Genomic DNA, 21,855 nt, shown 5'->3' with positions numbered 1-21,855 from the left:
CAAAATATTTTAGGCCTTGTAAAAAGACTTACTCGAAAGTCTTCATTGAGCAGTTAATTCTTCAGCGATTCTATTGCATTTTAAATTGTAAAGGTTTTCTTCGTGGGAAGATTTTGAAGAAGAGCATGGCAAAGGGAGAGAATACGGTTATGCCAGTCTTCACAAGGAACTTGAACCATTCCTGTTACGCAGAGTGAAGAAAGATGTGGAAAAATCTCTTCCGGCAAAGGTTGAACAGATTTTGAGAATGGAAATGAGTGCTTTACAGAAACAATATTACAAGTAAGCTGTACAGTGAGCATGTTCTGAATATTTCATACGAAATCTCCTTATTCCCTCGTCCTTATAAGCTAAGCCTTTACTCCTTAGGGTCTTAGGATTTAACAGTAAGTTGTGTTTGGAACAAGTTTACTCTTGCCCCTTTTTCTTTTTTTTCCTTATGATTTATTTTTATAAAGGAAATATCTCCTGTATTCTCTATAAATAGGTAGGTAGATCCCAGATGCTTTTATAGATTTTGTAGATTTAGTCCTGACCTATTTCATTGATCATTTTCCTTGTTTGGTGATCATTTTGCTTCCTATTCTGGTTTTAAGGAAATGCTAAGTAAATTTCGGTCAAAAAGCAAATCATGAAAGGATAAATGCACTAGGTAGTTGGCTCTTGCAAGTTTGTCCAATACTGATCTTATAAAAAGGAAGCAAACAGGATGGTAGAAAACAGGTTATATTTATCATAAGAAGAGTTGAGAGTTGTTTTTTTTTAATTAATCATTTTCCTGGCAATCCATCGTTCCAATTGTATTAACAAGCACACTTATAATTTGAAATAACATGCTGCTAAAATAATTGCTCTAAGTTGTGCATCTATTGTGTAGTTTTAATTTTAAAAGGCAGTGGCTAACCCAGGCATCCTCATGAGATTTCTTTTTGGTGTGTGCAACTTGTAATTAGCAATCGAACACATGGCATTTGTGCTGCTGGAGTAAAAACGTTAAGCTAGGTGATACAGTGGACCATCTTTAAAAACAAATGTTGAGGAGAAAAGGATTATACTGCATGCTCTAATACAGTCCTGTGTTGTATTAACCTCCGTAAAATCATGCGGCCTACATAAAGGAGTCCTGGTCGCTCGATGGCTAAGCTTGGGGCTGATAAGCAAAGGATCAGCAGCGGGAGCCCACCAGCAGCTTTGCAAAAGAAAAAATGTGCCCTCTGTTTCCACAAAGACTTGTAGCTTTTGGAAGTAATCGGAGGTGGTTCAACTCTGTCCTCTTAAAGTCTTTGTGAGCTAGAATTGAATTGATTGCTATGGGTTTGATTTTGTATTAGTGTAATTAATTCATTTTTCCATTGTATATTAAGAATTTGAAAGTGATAATTTTGCTTTGATGTTAGGTTGCTTCTTATGATTTTAGGATTCAATTTTGTTTTGTTAAACATTATTTTCATGGCTTTTTTTTTTTTTTGCTTTTTTTAAAGATGGATTTTAACTAGAAATTACAAAGCCCTCAGTAAAGGTTCCAAAGGCAGTACCTCAGGCTTTTTGAACATTATGATGGAGCTAAAGAAATGTTGTAACCATTGCTACCTCATTAAACCACCAGATAATAACGAATTCTATAATAAACAGGAGGCCTTACAAGTAAGACATTTAAAATATTGTTGTGTTATAAAGAATTCTGAAACACTGTCATAATAAAAATGACAAAACTCAATGTTTTATTTGGAATTTAATCTTGGGTTTTATTTTTTAAAGGTTTTATAATTGTAACTTACCAAAGTACGTTTAGTCAGGATTTTTTCGTTTTGTTTTAAATCTTTCTAGCCTATTGTAGACTTCTTGCCACACACACAAAAATTCTCCTTGTGCTCTTTGTGGAGTTGAAAGACAATATTGTGATTATGTCTGACTAATAGTGATTATCTGAACTTATGGTACAGCAAACGGTGTTAGTTACGGATACCTTGACTTCACATTTCATCCTCTCTGTAGTTCTAGAAGACAGGTTTGGAATGGGAAGACACACCACCACCCAGCTGTGTAGTGCAGTACAGTTGCTGGGTAGTGCTGCTACATGGAAAGTAGAGTAATGGTACACTCTGTAAGGTTTTGTTGCTGCTGCTTCCAATGTATCAGTCTTTCAACTTGAGATTTTTAGAAACATTTGTAATGTTGAAATGAAGTGGAATACTTCTGTCCACCCATGCTAAATGGCAAGGATGCTATTAGTCTAAGTTATAGAATAAAGAAATCGAAAGCCTGGGAAATAAACTATTTTCCAATGATTGGATTTCAAAAATCTCCATTTAAAATGAAGGGTTGCATTTAACACTTGTTTCATTTTAGTGATTTTTTTAAAAACGTGTTACCAAAAAAAAAAAAACCGTATTACAACACTTGTGATTTATTGTTTCCCTAGCACTTAATCCGCAGTAGTGGAAAATTGATTCTTCTCGACAAGCTGTTAATTCGCCTAAGAGAACGAGGCAATAGAGTTCTCATTTTTTCTCAAATGGTGCGGATGTTAGATATACTTGCAGAATATTTGAAATATCGTCAATTCCCCTTTCAAGTAAGCATTTAATTTTGTCTGTGTTAGGATTTTGACTTAAGCCCTATGTTTCTTTTTAAAATTATGCTTGCTAACAAAATTCTGTCTGTTGTTATTTCCACTGTCTTGATTTTACATCTACAGCAAAGCAATTTTTCGTTTTCATTTTATTTTAATTCCGTGTTTCTCATCTATGCTTGCTTTAGATATTTCAAACTAGACTAAGGCACAATTGCAAAAAGAACATCTTTATGTATGAGGGCCTTCAAAAAGTTTGTGGAAAACTCCCTTATCCTTTAATTCCGTGTTTCCCATGAACTTTTTGAGCCCCCACGTTACCAGTAAGGAAAAGAGCGGGAAGAAGAGCCCTCCTGATCCTCCCTATCTAGCCTTAATACCCACAACAGAACAGTTCAGGAATGCTAAAAAGATTGCACCAGCTCGTGTAAAACTAGCTATGAAAGCCTTATTTGTAATTAAAATAAAAATAACACGTTTAGTAAGTATTATGAATCATTGAATGCTTTACTGTGTTCTTACTTTAAATCAGCCATAGTGGATAACTGAGGTACTACCGTTGTCTAGTTTACTTAATGTCCTTAGGTGGAAACCAGCCAGAAGAGAAGTCAAATCATTTGCCTAAGACTCCCCAGGACTAAGACTAGTGATTTCCCATATATTTTAATTTACATAAATGCGGGTGCTTTTAACATTGATAAGACTTTTTTAGACAGTTACCTAGTTCTGCTGTTGGTGGCTCTAAATACAGAATTTTAGTATTTTCTAGCTCTGGGGGTTAAGGATATAAATCAAGGTCTCGGCTTTGACCAATTCCTCTGGAAGCCTCTTTGCTGATTCTGGAGTCGGTTGACAGTCTTTGGCAGTAATTTGTTTTTAGATGATCCTCACATATTGTCCGTTTGCTTCTGTGTTTTTATAATTTAGAGGGCATAGGTTTAGAATTAGCCTCATACAAATAGGACTTGGACTATATTACATATAGAGTCATTGTGCTGCTCTACCCAAGGCCAAATGATTGAACCACATATTCGCAACTAGACTAATGTTAGCCCAAACAGCCGGAAGGAACCACGTGAGCTTAGCCAAGTTGAGAATTAACCATCACAGCACTATTCACATTTCCTCTGAACATCTCGTTTTTGTTATTCCTACAGTGAGCCAAAATATTTGCCATTGGGAAGTAGTCTCACAGGTTAAGTGTATAGACTCTTGGCACGAGATGTCCTGAGTGTGAACCCTGGCATAGTTTATTTTACTTAACTAATATAGTCTTATCAAAGGGTCCTGCACAGTCATACTCATTTCATGATAGCATTTAATTGACTGTTAACAAGCATATTTTCATGTCTTTTGTTTTAGCGGTTGGATGGATCGATTAAAGGAGAGCTGAGAAAACAGGCTTTAGATCACTTTAATGCTGAAGGATCAGAGGTATGAATGCTTTCAAAATTGTCCTTTTAGTCATAATTGCAGTGTGACAAAAAGAATCCTTTTTTGTCAGCCAAATTTAATTTTAAAAGAGATTTTAAAATTAGTATTCTGTGTTAAATATCCACCACTTGTTGTCACTTTGTCGTACTGTGGTGGCTTGTATGTTGCTATGATGCCATAAGCTGTTTGTCACTGGTGTTTCAAATAACGAGGCAGGGTTACCCAAACCCAAAATGAACAGGTTTCACCAGTGCTTCCAGATTAAGAACACACTACAAAGAAGGAATAGACTGCCCACTTGAGAGTAATTAGCTACTGAAATATTTTATAGACAGAATAAGAACATTGTCAGATACTGAAAACCTCATGGAAAGAAGCAGAAGAACATTGTCAGAAGAGCCCCTTGCGTTGGTTGGAAGACACTCAAGATGACTGAAGAGTGAGCTGCCGTCTCGCAGTAGAGTTAACCAGAATGATGTGGATGGAGTTAAGCCAGGGGGAGTAAAGCGAGTAAGAAGAAACAGCTACAAACATCAAAAACATTCAGAACTTGGAACATACAAAGTACGAACCTAGGAAAGTTGGAAATTGTCAAAAATGAAATGGAATGCATAAAGATTGACGTTCTAGGCATTAGTGAACTGAAAATAATTGGTATTGGCCATTTTGAATTGGGATGGGTGTCCCAGGACACTGCATTGTGCTCATAGGGAACCTGTACGTAGATCAAGATGCATTTGTTCGGACAATACGGGCATCCTACATTGTGAAAATGGAATTATATGTGTCAGGTTTGTGTATTCTCTCCATACTTACTCAATCTGTATGCTGAGCAAATCCGAGAAGTTGCGTAACAAAGGATACAGCATCAGGAATGGAGCAAGGCTTGCTGAGAGTGAGGACTTGAAGCACTTGCTGACGAAGATCTAGGATTGCCGCCTTCAGCATGGATTTCAGCTCAATGTAGAGAAAGATTGAGTAGTTGATGATTTTTGTTTTGCTTGGATCCACAACCAGTGCTTATGGAATCATCAGTTAAGCAATCAAAAGATGTGTTTCTTTGGTAAATCTGCATAAGGCCCTTTAAAAAGTGTTGTTAAACGAGGAATCTTTAGAGAACTGAGGTGTTCCTGACCCAAACCATGGCATTTTCATTTGCCTCAAATGCCTTTGAAAATTGAACCTTGAATAAGGAAGACTGAGAAAGAATCGATGCATTAAAATTATGGTGCCAGCAAATGTGTCCTGGAAGAACTATAGCCAGAATGTTCCTTGGAGGCAAAGATGACCAGACTTGTCCTGTGTCAGGAGAGGCCAGTCCCTGGAGGACATCATACTTGGTAAAGTAAGGGGGTGGGGCAGTGATAAAGAGGAAGGCTTTCGGCAAGGTAGCACCTTGGCCATAGTGATGGTCTGAAACAGAAGAACAATGGTGAGGATGACACAGGGCTGGACAGTGTCTAATTCTGTTATACATCAGGCTGTTATGCGTCAGGAAGATCAACAGATACAGCAGAGGCCCCATCCCAGTGATCTATCCTTGTTTGCTCCAAAGTAACGACTGTACTACTTTTCCTATTCCCATGTTTATTAGGCTCTCTGAATCAATTTGGGTAGATTTAAATATCTTCTTAGTTACCTTTTAAAATTGGCTTAATTTATAAATTACTTTCAAAATTCAGAAAACCAAACTTTAGGGTCACCTCGTTTTATTGTACTCACAGGTTAGAAGAATCTAAAACTTTTACCTATTTGTACTTCTTTATAGGATTTTTGCTTTTTGCTTTCCACAAGAGCTGGAGGTCTAGGGATTAATTTAGCCTCTGCTGACACTGTTGTGATATTTGATTCTGACTGGAATCCACAAAATGATCTTCAAGCACAGGCCAGAGCTCATCGAATTGGACAGAAGAAACAGGTATTTTGGATTCCTCTTAATATGTCCTTTTAGAAGGTTCTGTTAATGTGTATTTTGTCCTTGTGCTTATAAAACAGCATAAAGTCTTTATAGTTCACTTACATCTGGGGAAAATGAAAGTTGCTTATTTTTAAACAGTATGTATTTCAGTATGTATTAAAATAAGTTAGAGTTGAGAGAAGAGAAAGTGTATAAAAGAATAAAACTTAATTAAATAGTAAGTTATTTGTATATTTAAAAACAAAAAACTTGAGGTAGAGTTGACATGCCAAGACAAATTACACACTGTAAGGAAGTGTAAGGAAATATATTCTCACAAGTGAGCTAAGTATTATGTATGTGAATTATCTAAACAACCCTGTATTGCGACCTGGGAATGGGAATAGTGATTCATTAAACTGAACAGCTGCCTCATATATTAAAATTTTAAGACATGACCAGACATAACATTCCTTCTACTTAAAAACTTTGGTTACTATATTCTCCAATAGCTGATAGAAAATCAGAGGATAAATTAGGAAAAGAATTAGTAAGGCAAGACACTATACACAGTTACATAGTAGATCTCCTAGAAAAATATATAAGGTTATTACTGTCAGTTACAGATTTCTAACTGTGTTTGGAATCCTTGGCAAATATGAAATATATTTTCATTATTCATAAGGTACTTTGTTGAGTATTAATGAAATATATGAAGGTCCCTGTTACGTATGGGGTCCATTGCTGGTAGTGGGTTATGTTTTTGGCTACTAACTCACAAGCTTGGCATTTCGAAACTACCAACTGCTCCACTGAACAAAGATGAAGCTTTATACTCTCATAAAGATGTAGTTTCAGAAACCCACCGGGGCTATATGCCCTATGAGGTTATGACAAATGAGATTGATATCATTAAAAGTTTTATTGGTGACACTCGTACATAGTTGGGAATGATGATAACCTACGTAGTTATTTTCTGACTGACATTGTAGTTGCAATCCTAAAGAAATGTCTGTATTACAACCTTGCCTAAAAAATGGCAACCTGGGAGGCAGACCAGAAATTATTGGGATGTCTCATGAAACCAAAACACAAGACCAAGAAGGGGATAGGGGGGAAGAAAAAAAGAGGTGGTACCGAGGGCACAAGAGAAAGTATATGTCTAGAAGAGAAAGGGGCAACATATGTGTACAAACATGCCTGATTCAGTTGATGTATGGATTGTGATAAGAGTTGTACCAGCCCCAGATAAAATGATTTAAAAACAAAAGACCAAGAAACCAAATCCCCTGAGGCTTTTGGTTTTCCATTAACAGTACATAAATAGACCGCAGCTTTTGGCGAGGAATAGCATGTTTTAGTTTTTATTTTGTTGTCAATAGTCAGTGTTAAGGAACTCTTAAGTTTGCAACCATTTCTTTTTATTTCTCTTTATATATTTTTTACAGGTGAACATTTATCGTCTAGTTACAAAGGGATCAGTTGAAGAGGATATTCTTGAGAGAGCCAAAAAAAAGATGGTTTTGGATCATCTTGTGATTCAGAGAATGGACACAACTGGGAAGACAGTACTACACACAGGGTCTGCCCCTTCGAGGTCAGTACTACAAAGCATCCCATTAGGAGTTACAGAAACTCAGTTTCATGAAATGTTTTATCACTGTAAGCAGATGGTTAAAGTGCTGTATTAAGTATTGATTTTTTTCAATACTTGTTTATATATTTTTTATGTTCTTTGAAAAAATATCCCTTTAACATTTAGGCTTCAAGTTCCTTAGTTTTAAAATAAGTATATTAATATACGTATTCCAACAGTTATAAAGGTAACAGACAGCAGGCCAATAGTTATAAGAGAATTTTGGAAAATGTTAATGTTTCTGTTAATATTAAGTTACACGGTTTTTCTATTTTTAGTTCCACTCCTTTTAATAAAGAAGAGTTATCAGCCATTTTAAAATTTGGAGCTGAAGAGCTTTTTAAGGAACCTGAAGGGGAAGAGAAAGAACCTCAGGTAAAAAGAATATGCCTCAGGATACATACCATCTGTTTGATAGGAATGGGACACGTACATTTAAAAATAAGATTTCTTTTCTAATTACAGGAAATGGATATAGAGGAAATCTTGAAGAGGGCTGAAACTCATGAAAATGAACCAGGTCCATTAACTGTGGGAGATGAATTACTTTCCCAGTTTAAGGTAGATTTTAAAACTTTTAAAATAATTATATATGCTTCAGAAATGAAATTTATCCTTTTTAATTTTAAAGCATACTTAGAAAGATACATTTAAAACGTGTCTCAATGTTTATGTTTTAAATTTTGTTGATATGTGTAAAACTTTCCATGCCGTATGTTGACAGATCAGCAGTAACCTAAATGGGTAAGGACAGAATAATTTATGAACATTTACATTGGGGTCAGAGGAGAGAGTGGGACCCAATGACATATTTTCTCTGATTCAGATCTTACTACTGAGCCTTCTTATGATTTTTATTAAGGTTAATTTCAAGACTAAATTTAGCATCGTTCAAATGAAGATTTTAAATAAGCACCTAAATCAGTCAATGCATATACAGTATGTTCCTAGATATTAGTTATAAATACCTTTGTTTTAGTCTGTTTTTGCAGGATCCAACTGATTTCACAGAGTACATAAGTTGATTGGCATTTATTTGAAGAAGCCAGTTTTGTATCCTAGCCATTTCCTATAAGCTGGCATCTTAAAGAAATCAGTTCTTATTATTTGTTTCTTCAGCAGAACCATGGCAACGAGACCTGTTGGTGACCCCTAAAAACCATAAAATTATTCTCGTTGCTGCTCCATGACTAATGTTGCTACTATTATGAATCGGGTGACTACCGTGAAAGGTTCGTTTGACCCCCAAAAGGGTCATGACTCGCAGGTTGAGAACCGCTAAGATAGGAAGGAATAGGACTGCAGTAAGATGAACTACAAGGCACCGTCACTGCTCTCAGTCTGCTGAAACTGACCCTGACTGGATGAGTCCAAAATAACCATTGTTTCCTGTGAAGTTAGCACTGTGTGACTGACTCGTGGTGATCCCATGAGTTAGAGTGTAGAGTTGTATTCCACAGTGGGTTCTTGGCTCCAGTCCTAACTGAAACAGATCGTAATGTTTCCATTTGTGGGTTAAACCTCTAATTTTTGGGTTAGTGTACTAGACTCAAACTGTGTGCCACCTAGGTACCAGTTCTCACAACCTTGTGCTCTTATTTCTTGATTTATGTTTAAGGGGTTAGGAAAAGAATGTCTTAGAAGAACAGTGGAATAGCTAAATCATTTAGGTTTACAAAAAGCTCCAATTTCAGTAGCTCTATAAGTACTGATTTTTTTTTTACGATCATTAGATTGTTAATCATTGGTCTTGTGATTTTTGCCAAGATAACAGTCAGTATAGGTGAAGGGGCTTCAAAAAGTTTGTGTAAAATAGAATTGAAAGGTATTGTAACTTTTTCAAGCTCCCTCATGTATCTTCACTTTTTTGCCGTTTTTATTCTGTTAGCTTCTTGACCTATTCTCCCCCACCCACCCTCATCCCCCGGAAATTTCTTAATTTTTTTCAATCGTTATTAGGAGTTCATACAACTCATCACAGTCCATACATGCATCAATTGTGTAAAGCACATTTGTACATTCATTGCCCTCATTATTCTCAAAACATTTGCTCTCCACTTAAAGCCCCCGGCATCAACTCCTCATCATTTTATCCTCCCTCCCCACTCCCCCCCCTCTTTCTCATGAACCCTTGATAATTTATAAATTATTATTTTGCCATATCTTGCCCTGTCTGACGTCTCCCATCATGCACTTTTCTGTTGTCCCACATGGAGTAGATCACATGTAGATCTTTGTAATCGGTTCCCCCCTTCCAACATCCCTCCCCCCCTTCCCCCCCCCCCCCCCACAGTATCGCCACTCACTACTGCTCCTGAAGGGATCATCCGTCCTGGATTCCCTGTGTTTCCAGGTCCTATCTGTACCAGTGTCCATCCTATGGTCTAGCCAGACTTGCAGGGTAGAATTGGGATCATGATAGTGGGGGCTGGGGGTTGGTGGTGGAATCATTTAGGAACTTGTATTTTAGGAGGCAAGTTGTATTTTTCATCATTGCTACATCACACCATGACTGGCTCACCTCCTCCCCTAGACCCTTCTCTAAGAGGTTGCCCGTTGGCCTACAAATGGGCTTTGGGTCTCCACTCCACACTCCCCCCTTCATTCACTATGGTAAGATTTTTTTTGTTCTACTGATACCTGATCCCTTTGGCACCTCGTGATCACACAGACTGGTGTGCTTCTTCCATGTGGGCTTTGTTGCTTCTGAGCTAGTTGGCTGATTGTTTACTTTCAGGCCTTTTAGACCTCACACACTATCTCTTTTGATAGCCGGGCATCATCAGCTTTCTGCACCACATTTGCTTATTCACCCGCTTTATCTTCAGCAGTTGTGTCCGGAAGGTGAGCAGCACAGAATGCTAATTTAATAGAAGAAAGTATTCATGCTTTGAGGGAGTACTTGAGTGGAGGCCCAGTGTCCATCTGCTACCTTAATACTAAACCTATAAATATAGGCACATACATCTATGTCCCCATCCTAATAAATAAATATATTTTCATATGTACATGTCTTTATCTAGACCTCTGTAAATACCCTTTGCCTCCTAGCTCTTTCCTCTATTTCCTTTTACTTTCTTCTTGTCCCACTCTCATGCTCAGTCTTCATTTGGGTTTCAGTAATTCCTCTCGCTCACATTACCTTTGATTATGCCCTACCAGGCCTCCTATACCCTACCTCCTCACCACCGATTTGGGTCACTTGTTCCCTTATCCCTGGGTTTGTTAACACCACTACCTTTGCCCCCACATCCCCCTCTCCCATGACCCTCGAGCTGTCAGTCCCATTTTTTTTTCTCCAGATTGTTCATCCAGCCTATCGTATTGAGACAGACCTGTGGAGATAATAAAAACAAGACAGGAAAACCAAGCAACAATATACAACAAAACAACAGCAAACCAATGACAAAAAAAAACAGAAAGAAAAGCTTGTAGTTAGTTCAGGACTGTTTGTTGGCCTTTAGGATTGTTTTCCAGTCCAGTCTGTTGGGGCACCACCCAAAGTCCACCTTCGCCATTCCCTGGGGACCTTGCTGCTCTCTTCCCTTGCTGTTCTATTGCACTCTTTAGTGTTTTGCCTTGGTGTGGCAGGATCAGATACGGCCCAATTCCCACATTTTGTATCCCTTGTTGTCTCCTGTATGGCAATGGGTCAATGAGGGGCGTCTTGTCTCATAGTGGGGCCGGCCATGTGGTCCTCTGTCTACTGGCTGCTCTAATTGGAACATCATCCTCACGACCTGGTGGGCCATCTTGACCTATTTTTAATAATAGTTTGATAAGCTGAAGAATAAACGAGAATCATCCTTGACAATTCTAAGAATTTATTTGATCTCGTCTATTCTAATATAATGAAGAAATGGACCTAGATAGTTTGCAGTGATATTTGGTTTAGTCTAAGTTCAATATTTAGAGGGTATTTACATTGTAATATCTTATTGCGACGTACTTCCTTTTTTCCTAAAAAGAAAATTCATGTTGTGTTAAAATTATTTAAATTCTTAAGGTTGCCAACTTTTCAAATATGGATGAGGATGACATTGAGTTGGAACCTGAAAGAAATTCAAAGAACTGGGAGGAAATCATTCCTGAAGATCAACGGAGACGATTAGAAGAGGAAGAGAGGCAAAAAGAACTTGAAGAGATTTATATGCTCCCAAGAATGAGAAATTGTGCAAAGCAGGTAACTTTATTCACGTATGGAATGATTTTCTGTTCTTATTCTTCATAAGCAATAAGTGTCTACACCTTTTTTTGGTAATGTGTTTGTTAGGTTCAATAATGACTTGGGAAATTCCCCCCCTGTATATTTTGGGTGATAGTTTGTATTATTATTGTTAAATGTTGTTCAGTCAGTTCGAACTCAGTAGTGACTTGAAGCACAACAAAAGTAAACACTGCTTGGAGCTAGCTGTACTATGTGCAGTCACTGTCATATTTGAGCTAAATCCCATCTTACTCATGATGTCCTCCAGAGATTGGTCCCTCCTGACAGCACAGTTAAGGTATTTGAGATAAAGTCTCACCATCCTTCCTACTGAAGAACATTCTGCCAGTCCTTCCAACACAGATTTGTCTTCGGCAGTTGTGCCAGGAGGGTGAGCATCGAAGGATGCCAATTTAATAGAAGAAAGTGTTTTTGCATTGAGGGAGTACTTGAGTGGAGGCCCAACGTCCTTCTACAACCTTAACACTAAACCTATAAGTATATGCACATAGATCTATTTCCCCATCCTCATATATAAATTTACTTGCATGTGTATATGTCTTTATCTAGACCTCTATAAATGCCTTTTGCCCCCTATTTCTTTCCTCTTACTTCCTTTGACTTTCCTCGTGTGCCACTATCAAGCTCAGTCCCCACCAGGGTTTCAGCAATTCCTCTTGGTTACATTACCCTTGATCATGCCCTGCCAGGCCTCCCACATCCTTCTCACCACCGATTTGGATCACTTGTTGCTCCCTTGTCCCTGAGTTTGTTAACACTACTACCTTTGTCCCCACCTCCCCCTGTCCCATGTTCCCCCGGGGCTGTTGGTCCCATTGTTTTCTCCTCCAGATTGTTCATCTAGCCTGTCATATTGAGACAGACCTTTGGAGATAATAACATGCACACAAACAAGACAGAGCAAAACCAAGCAACAATATACAAGAAAACAGCAGCAACATACCCATGACAAAAAGCAAACCAAACACAACAGGAAAGAAAAGCTTGTAGTTAGTTCAAGGATTGCCCGTTGCCTTTAGGAGTCTTTTCCAGTCCAGTCCCCAAAGTCCACCTTCAGCATTCCCTGGGGGCCTTGCTCCTCCATTCCCTTGCTGTTCTGTTGCACATCCCTCTTCCCCCCCCCCCCCCCCAAGTGTTTTGTCTAGGTGTTGAGGGATCAGATCCGGTGCAACTTCTACACTGTATCTCCGGGGCTGTCCCCCGTAGGACTGTGGGTCAGTGAGGGGCATCATGTCTCATAATGGGACCGGCCATGTGGTCCTCTCTGGACTGGCCGCTCTAATTGGGAACATCGCCCTCAAGGCCTGTGGGCCAGGCTGTGCTCCACTCTCTCCTCCTCCCCCTTCATCTGCTCCCTGTTACATGGCAGGTTTTCCATGAGCACAGTGAAGTATTCTGAATTCCCATTCTTTGCAATGTTATCTGTAATTTGTTAGAATAAACACAGTTGATGGCCTTTGCATGGTCAACAGAGGTGAACATCCATTAGTCTATTTTAAACCATTAACCATCTGACAACAACAGTGATAACTCTTGTGCTACATCTGAATCAGTGTTTCTGGCAGCTCACTGCCAATGCACTGTTTGCAATAATTTTTATTTACCCATAGCAATATTTTACTTCTGATATTGATGATAATATTCATTTCTATATTTTGTTGGATCACCTTTCTTTGGGATGGGCACAGTTATGGATCTCTTTAGTCTGTTGGCCAGGACAGTGAATACACTAATGTTGCATCTGTGTTGAAGCATCTAAATGCTGTCAGTTCATGTAGCCTTTTTTTAAGCCCGGCCTTCAGTGCAGTTTGGACTTCGTTCTTGAGTACTAGAAGTTCTTGATCATATGTTTCCTCTTGAAGTGATTGAATGTCAACCAATTTGTTTGCTATAAATACTCTGTATTCTTCAATCTTTTACTGATGTTTTCCTCGCTGTTCTGAATGCTTTGTATTTCAACTGGAGTTGTGGAAATTTTCCCCAGTTTCAGTCAAATATGTGCTTCCATTATTTAACTCCGTTAGTGCACTTTTCACTGTGGTACAGTTATATGTCTCAAAATGTTAATTCAGACAACACTCAACCACGCATTTATGTTTTTGAGGCACCCAGGTGTCCCAAGTGCCAGAATGCTAGACTTTTGTTGAAACCCCTCTTGCTTAGCTAGCATTCATCAAGCCCAAACTCCTAGTGCTTTTCATCTTTGGCTCTTGTGACTCTGTCTAGTTCCTATGTTTTTGCTTCTTCATAGGACTGTGATAGAAAAGTTTGTACCCTATAAGGACCATGACTGAGGTGACATTTGCCACCTTGGCTTGTACTGCCACTTCCTGAGCAGATTCTCACTGTTGAGCAGGCCTCCCCTGTGTGTGGCTTAGCACAGAAAGTGGCATCAACTTGAGACCCATCCAAGCACTCACCTGAAGTGTAGACAGCAAGAGTGGTCCAAGTGTGCGCATCACAACAGCCCACTTACCAGCATGTTCTTGCTTTGCAGTATCCAACTTGTGGTCTTTGTATATATTGCACAGCCTCCCAGACCAAAAAGAAAAACTCGCAGCCATCAAAATGATACTCACTCATATTGACCCCTGTAGGTCAGAGAAGAACTGCCCCTTTGGGTTTCCAAATTTTTAAATCTTTTAAAGGCTGTAAAGTGACTGGGATCAAGTCACTGGCTTTAAAATTGGCAGCTAAATATGTAACTTACTAGCCACCATGTGCCCATTGTACAGCTTCTCTTAGAAGTCTCTTAATCCCTTTCCCCAAACATTTCTTTTTTGTTTTATTCTGTAACTTATGGGTCTGAAATCTTCTCATTGAAAATGCAATGATAAATTAGTATAACTATTTAGAGCTGATGGAGTCTATCCAATGCAATTTTTCGAATCAAATCATTGACATTGAGTTGATGCTGACTCATAATGACCCTGCATGAATGGAACTGCCCCTGTGGGTCTTGAGACTCTTTACAGGAGTAGAAAGGCCCATCTTTATCCCATAGAGCAGCTGGTGGTTTCGAGCTTCTGACCTTGAAGTTAGCCCAATGCATAACCAGTACACCACCAGGAATCAGAGTACCAAATAATCCCAGTAACAGCCCTCGAAACCAAGATGCCAAGAAAAATTATTTTTTTGGTGTATGTGTGGTTGTTATACTGTGTTTTTAGATTATTTGGTTGCCTTCCCCTATGTTTATAAGCCAAAAAGCTAAATTCCCTGCCATTGAGTTGACTCTGACTCATACGGTCTCTAGGACAGTGTAGAATTATCCTGGTTTGCCGCTCAGTGAGTAACCAGTATACCGCCAGGGCTCTACCCTATGCCTAGAGTTCGTACACAGTTTGAAAAGTTAGGACTAGTTCCACCGAGCCTCTATGTTACAGTGGAATCAGTTTCCATCTATTCCAGACAGAAGTAGAAACAATGAATGTTCGTGACCTAATAGTGTGGGAAACACACCATCATATTGCACAGAAGGTGATTGGAAAAAATCCTTGGTTTCAGTTAGCTTTCAGAGTGATAGGCGTGAGACTTGCGATGCATCGTGAAATCACATTCTCCTACTAGCTTATGTACCCCAGTAGATGTTTATGAATATCTGTTTCTGTGCCATTACCAATATTAACTGTTATTGATTAGTGAGACTTGGTCCACTTGATGGCTTAAAAAAAAACATTTGAGCTTTAATACTGTATATTTGTCTTGACTTTGAGTGCTTTCACTTGTGATTACAAATCACTCTATCAGTCAGTCATTTTTCTGATTACAGATTAGTTTCAATGGAAGTGAAGGGAGGCGCAATAGAAGTAGGAGATACTCTGGATCTGATAGCGATTCAATCTCAGAAAGAAAAAGACCAAAGAAACGTGGAAGACCACGGACCATCCCTCGAGAGAACATTAAAGGATTTAGTGATGCTGAAATTAGGCGGTAAGATGACATAAGAAATTTTGCTTTGACTTGCTTTCTTTAGAAAGTGAAACTTAAATATAAAATCCCCATTGCTTTCAAAAATCAATATAAAATTTGAGGAGATAAATACATGTTTTGAGTAGGAGTTGGGTGATTTTACTTTTGGTTATTCATTATAACTGAAAAAACAAGTTTGGCATCTAAATTGTGTGTATTGTTAAACTAAACAACAAACTTTTTTTTACTTTTATTTTGTGGTTGTGATCATTGTTTTTTGAACAATGAAGGTATATTTTGATACTTGAGATTCTATGTACTGAGTAATTGTCATCCTTTATGAATCTCAAACCTAACTATGAGGGAATAATTTAGGTTCATAATTTTCTAGTTACTTAACCCTGAATTGATTGCCTTTTTAAAAGTAAATATGCTTAAAGCATTTCTGAATATCTCAAATAGGAATTGAGGTAAGATAAGCTATGCAGGATAGATTGTAGTATCCTTTTAAAATTTGTTTGTTTATACGTAGTTCTTTAAGAGAAATGGAATAACAGCCTCGCTTTTGTTTACGTAATATTTCACATGTGAAATTTGTGAAAAATCTGTTCATTTTTGTATTTTGTGCATTTGTTATTTCTTTGAAGCCATTGTAACTCTTTTCTTTTAAATTATAGACCTGAGTGATAAAGTTCTTCCTCATTCATTCTATTAGAAAACTGAATACATCGTTAGCTTTTTGTTAAGGGTGCTTTGATGATGACTTGGGTTGCTGGACTTTGTCATTAGTTGAAGAGGCACTTCAACTTCTACTTTTCCTGTATCTTTTTCCATATTCATTACCCACTTAGACAGCTTTGTTTTTTCTTGTTAGCATACATCTGAATTAAAGCTGTTCAGTAGACTTTGATCAACATTTGGAATGTGAGGAGGTGTAACATGATTGATAACGATTTTGGAGACACTTCCTGTGGTAGCTTTGAACTTTTTCTTTTTCCTTTTTTTTTGGTCTTGTGGAAATAATAAAGTAATTTCTGAAATGAAATTTAGCTTCTATTGTTTTATTTATTGGTTTGTAAACCTAACATACTGGGTGTTAAAATAGTGTTACATTATATGACATTGTGTCAATTTTTTTTGTTTTTAGCATTCATTTTTAAAAACACTTCCTTGAATTAATTTTACACTAACTAGTATTTTACCTCTAGCTACATTATAATTATGCATATATTTTAGTGGATAGTGAAGCCCACATTTAAAACACACAATTGTTTCCTGTTAGGTTTATCAAGAGTTACAAGAAATTTGGTGGCCCCCTGGAAAGGTAAATTCATTAATTTGTCATTTTCACTGAATGTGTTAGATGCTTCTGCTCTATTTATGGTCATATGTAAGATGAATCACATGAAAAAAAAAACCCAACAGTGGTTAAAGAATTTTATATGAAGAAATGAATATTAACTGGTATTAATCATTTCATAGTAACTGAAACGTACAGATTGTACTCTTAATATTTTCCTTTTCAAATTACGGCATCTAACCAGTTTTTGGTATTAAGGATTGGTTGATTAGTTATGAAAAAGTTGAACAGAGGGTGGGACATTACATTCAAAATTGGAGCACATTTGATAATGAATTGACTAATTTATAAAATTCTTGAATACATAAATTTGTTTTATACTCTTACTATTTTTTATATATTTCACACTAGTTATGTAAATTATAACTTGGAGGCTATAACAGTAGAGTAGCATTTGGAGCTTGGGATAAAAGGGAGCTTAATTCTTTTAAATGACACAACACATTTGATACTTACTTGGAAATTGAATTATTTTATTACAGATTAGATGCAATTGCTCGAGATGCTGAATTAGTTGATAAGTCAGAAACAGACTTAAGACGCCTAGGAGAATTGGTACATAATGGCTGCATTAAAGCTTTAAAAGATAATTCTTCAGGAACAGAACGAACAGGTAGTATATTCAAATCAGATTTTAAAGTATGTTTTTCAGAAATAACATTGTCAACATTTACTTTTTTCTAGTTTGCCTTTGTGGCAATTCTGAACTGTCCCGTAGAATTTTAATCTTAATGGAAACCGGTGGCTGGACCTTTTCCTTCCCGTATATACCATTGTCTGGTGGGTGTGATCAACCTTTAAGCAGTCAAGCACAAAGCAGGTTTCACCACTGAGAGGTCTTTGTTGCATTAAAAGCAGTAGACTCTATGGTAAATACTAGTTGGGAGGTAACTGTAAACAATACTGTGTTTTTAATAGATACCCAAACTTGTTAAAACTGGGCCCATGTCTCTGCGTGGAGTCACAACTGAATGTGGGGTTGTAAAAAATTTGGCAAGGACTAAAAGGTTTCTGAATGCACAACAACCAAAAATTAATTCAAAGTCAAATGCAAAATGAATCCAAGGCATTGCTGCCTGTGTTGCAAATTTCTCATACAAAAAGGGGTCAAAAGTGGCAAAATTTCAAGAAACCCTAGTATAGATGACTGGTACAAAAGGTATTGTAAATATGAGCTTGAAAATTTTATTTTGCTTATTTCAACAAAGCTACTCAGATTTACAAGTACACAACTGAAGTAGTTATACTTCAACTAGATTAATCTGGTCTTTTGTATTTAGTAAATTTCATTCAGTTAGGTTGCTTATAGTCAGTCATTCATTGCCTTTGAGTGGACTCAGACTCTGAATTATACTAACTTTGTAGGACAGAGTAACTGCCCCTCTGGGTTTTCTGAGGCTGTAATTTTATACAGGAGCACAAAGCCTTATCTTTCTCCTGCAGGAAGTTGGTAGGTCGAAACTACTGACCTTGCAGTTAGTTAGCAGTTCAACACCTATCCCACTATGCCCCTGGGCTCCTCCTTTTATAATCAACAGTAAAATCAAAACAAAATCTACTGCCTTTGAGTTAGTCAGTGCTAACTCATAGTCACCTTATAGGACAAAGTACATTTGTTCCCTTCCGTTTCTAGGACAATTTTGCTTATGGTTTGCAGACCATCACTTAGCCAGCCCACTGTGCTATCTTGGCTCCTTAGAATCACTGGTAGGTAGGTGCTAAAAGGCTTAAAGTAATTTTTAAGATTTGCCAATAAGTCTCCTGTTAATATATATAGCAGGAGCTCAGGGGTGGGGGGTTGGGGTGGTTACACATTTATTTGGCTGCTAACCTGAGGGCAATAGTTAGAAACCACAGCTACTGTGGGAGAATGACAAGTAATAAGATTAATATTGGTGGTGAGCAATACTTTTAGTATAAATAATAACAAATTGCTTTGTACTTTCTAGAATTAATATAGCTTATCTTTTTTTAAGGTGGTAGACTTGGAAAAGTGAAGGGTCCAACATTCCGAATATCAGGTGTACAGGTGAATGCCAAACTGGTCATCTCCCACGAAGAGGAATTAATACCATTGCACAAGTCCATTCCTTCAGATCCAGAAGAAAGAAAGCAGTGAGTTATATCATTTCTAAAACAGCATAAAACTCTTTTGGTTATTAAATTGTGAGTATATGCTTAGACACCATTTCAAATGATATCATTAAACACTCCTACTTCATTCATGTTTTTGTGAATTGGGTGGAAGATTACAGAACAAAAATGTTTTCCATGAAATAATTCACATTTCTGTTTTGTAACGAATACATTTGTCCCAATTTAATAGTCTTCACATTCTCCCTGTGTTCATCATTTCGTTTCATCGTTCTTTTGTAATCCTCCCTACTTCTCAAGCTTTTGATGTACTTTTTGATCTTTTATGGTTGGTTATTCTAAGGTCCTCCCTGGTGTTATTCACCCTGAAGGCATATTGTTTGGCTGGGAGGTTGAAAGGCCATGGTCTTAGGGGTTCCACCTGTTGGTATCAAACCAGTTTATTTTGAGGTTTACCCCACATTTTATCCCTCTATCTAGGACCACCTATTTTGATCAATTACACAATGGTGAGCAGTAGTAATTGGGTACCACTTAATTCATCAGGGTTGTGAAGGCTGGCTTTGTGTGAGCCACTAGGACTTTGGACAGCATGTTGACTTGCATCTTCCTTTGTTCACTCTCTTTTGCTTCAGACTTTACTTGCGTTTTAGGGGACCACTCAGAAGCTTTAAAGCCCCCAGCCACCACCACTCACCAGAGTAGGATTTGCAAAACATTGTCTCTTGGCAGTAGTGTCCCTTGAGATTATGGTTCTGTGGCCCAGAAGCAAATATATTAAGATGCACAAAGTACAGTGTAGTAATTTAAATGTCTAATGACTCGCGTGTTTTTCAAAATTCTAATAAGTACTATAAATTTAATGGTTATTAACTTTAAATAGGTATAGTATCACTTGCCACACGAAAGCAGCTCATTTTGATATAGACTGGGGCAAAGAAGATGATTCCAATTTGTTAATTGGTATCTATGAATATGGATATGGAAGCTGGGAAATGATTAAAATGGATCCTGACCTCAGTTTAACACACAAGGTATTTTTTTGTTTGTTTTTAAAATTCTTTTGACCACTAAATGTTTAATTTAACATAATGTTTGCTTTTAAATTATGTTGGAAAATACAAGGAAGGCCACCAAGGCTCTGTGTAGCCATGTGTGATTGTGTGACCTTGACTTCTTTGAAGCTGGTTTTCGTGAATGGATTGCATTTAAATCATCGCTACGAATCATTTATTCCCCAAATGATATTGTTTAAGTCCTCTTGCCTAGCCATCTGCTTCTGAAACTTTAGCTATTGAGAATTCTATGGATACTTACAGTTGGACCGTGAGTCATAATTGACTTGGCAGCTGCTTTTTTTTTTTAATATAATTCAGTTACCTTAAGGGGGGGAGGAGGAAGATGATTCAGATTTACTGTAACAATGTAATAGCACTGGATACTGTTAGTGGCTGCATATATGAGAGTAATTTATCACCTCTTTTCAGTTATCATTTGAAAGGTAGCGACAAGATTTTTAAAAATAATTATTTAGAATTCATTCTTAGAAAAATAAATTTGTGATTGTGCCCTAGGAATTTCCCTAAACATCTTCGTAATTTTTTAAAATGCTATTTTTAGTGAATTATATATCCATGTATGTGGCTGTTTTCTAAACGATTATTAATAATCACTTGGAAAATTACTTTTCAGATTCTCCCTGATGATCCTGATAAGAAACCACAAGCAAAACAGTTGCAGACACGTGCAGACTACCTCATCAAATTGCTTAGTAGAGATCTCGCGAAAAAGGAAGCTCAAAGGCTTTCTGGTGCAGTAAGTTAAAATTCAGATTACTTTCCCTAAATTTACTGTCCTAAATACACTAAACCTGTAGTGTTGATTTAAATTTACAGATATATTTCTCTATTATTTAGTAATTTAATCTGGACATGGTAATAGTAAATGAACTCAACACCCAAAGTCAAAACTGGTGAATTTTTATAGTATTTGGCGAAGGAATGGGAGAAATTTGATATTTACAATGTGGGACACTCTTGGAGAGGTCAAACTGAAAACTAATAGTTTATTTGGAGACAACTGGAGAACTTCAAGTGGGCTATCAAACATCACTGAACTTAACTATAAGGGAGTTCCAATAATGTGGGGAAGGAACACCAAAGGAGATGAATAAAAACTAAAATCAGCTTGCTTATGGCTTCATCAATGACTTATAAATCATTAAAAATAATTTTTGATGCTATCCTTATAGTTGGTTGATCTTTATTTTTCACACTAATACCGTGTTTAATTCTTTACATTGACCCAATTGTGTTTCCCATAGATTGGCTCAGGTTATATATAACCAGTAAACTATAAAGGAACATCAGAGTCCTTTAGCTTGGTAGATTTACCATTGATGAATGTTTTAATAGAATTGATAAATTGGTTAAAATAAAAATACTTATTCTTTAGGGAAGCTCAAAGAGAAGAAAAGGAAGAGCGAAGAAGAATAAAACAATTAAATCTATAAAGGTGAAAGAGGAAATCAAGAGTGATTCTTCTCCTTTGGCCTCCGAGAAGTCTGAGGAGGAGGATGAAAAGGTGAGCATATGTTTTAGGAAAGCAGCTGTTTCAATGGGAAGGAATTAAATTCAGCAGTTGAAGGAGAGCCTATGGGGAGATTTTTAGGTAGTAAAATTTCTTTATGACTTATTACGCAGGATCATGTATGCAACTGAAA

General features: G+C 37.3%; 1 protein-coding gene across 2 annotated transcripts in view; it reads left to right on the top strand.

The window, feature by feature from the left end:
- The window catches only part of CHD1 (chromodomain helicase DNA binding protein 1), an 82,452-nt gene that overhangs the window by 48,536 nt on the left and 12,061 nt on the right, over window positions 1-21,855 (top strand). For both annotated transcript variants that reach the window (XM_075541311.1, XM_075541310.1), the window contains exons 15-30: window positions 94-282; window positions 1,482-1,644; window positions 2,423-2,575; window positions 3,935-4,006; window positions 5,775-5,924; window positions 7,352-7,500; window positions 7,818-7,914; window positions 8,005-8,100; window positions 11,546-11,722; window positions 15,540-15,700; window positions 16,962-17,003; window positions 17,522-17,652; window positions 19,016-19,154; window positions 20,017-20,167; window positions 20,826-20,948; window positions 21,588-21,716. In XM_075541311.1, the coding sequence (XP_075397426.1) occupies window positions 94-282; window positions 1,482-1,644; window positions 2,423-2,575; window positions 3,935-4,006; window positions 5,775-5,924; window positions 7,352-7,500; window positions 7,818-7,914; window positions 8,005-8,100; window positions 11,546-11,722; window positions 15,540-15,700; window positions 16,962-17,003; window positions 17,522-17,652; window positions 19,016-19,154; window positions 20,017-20,167; window positions 20,826-20,948; window positions 21,588-21,716 (2,122 nt within the window). The remainder of the gene's footprint in view (window positions 1-93; window positions 283-1,481; window positions 1,645-2,422; window positions 2,576-3,934; window positions 4,007-5,774; window positions 5,925-7,351; window positions 7,501-7,817; window positions 7,915-8,004; window positions 8,101-11,545; window positions 11,723-15,539; window positions 15,701-16,961; window positions 17,004-17,521; window positions 17,653-19,015; window positions 19,155-20,016; window positions 20,168-20,825; window positions 20,949-21,587; window positions 21,717-21,855) is intronic.

This window comes from Tenrec ecaudatus, chromosome 2, assembly GCF_050624435.1.
Source record: "Tenrec ecaudatus isolate mTenEca1 chromosome 2, mTenEca1.hap1, whole genome shotgun sequence".
In the NCBI taxonomy this organism is placed as follows: Eukaryota; Metazoa; Chordata; class Mammalia; order Afrosoricida; family Tenrecidae; genus Tenrec; species Tenrec ecaudatus.
This window is presented reverse-complemented; position numbering and strand designations above follow the sequence as displayed.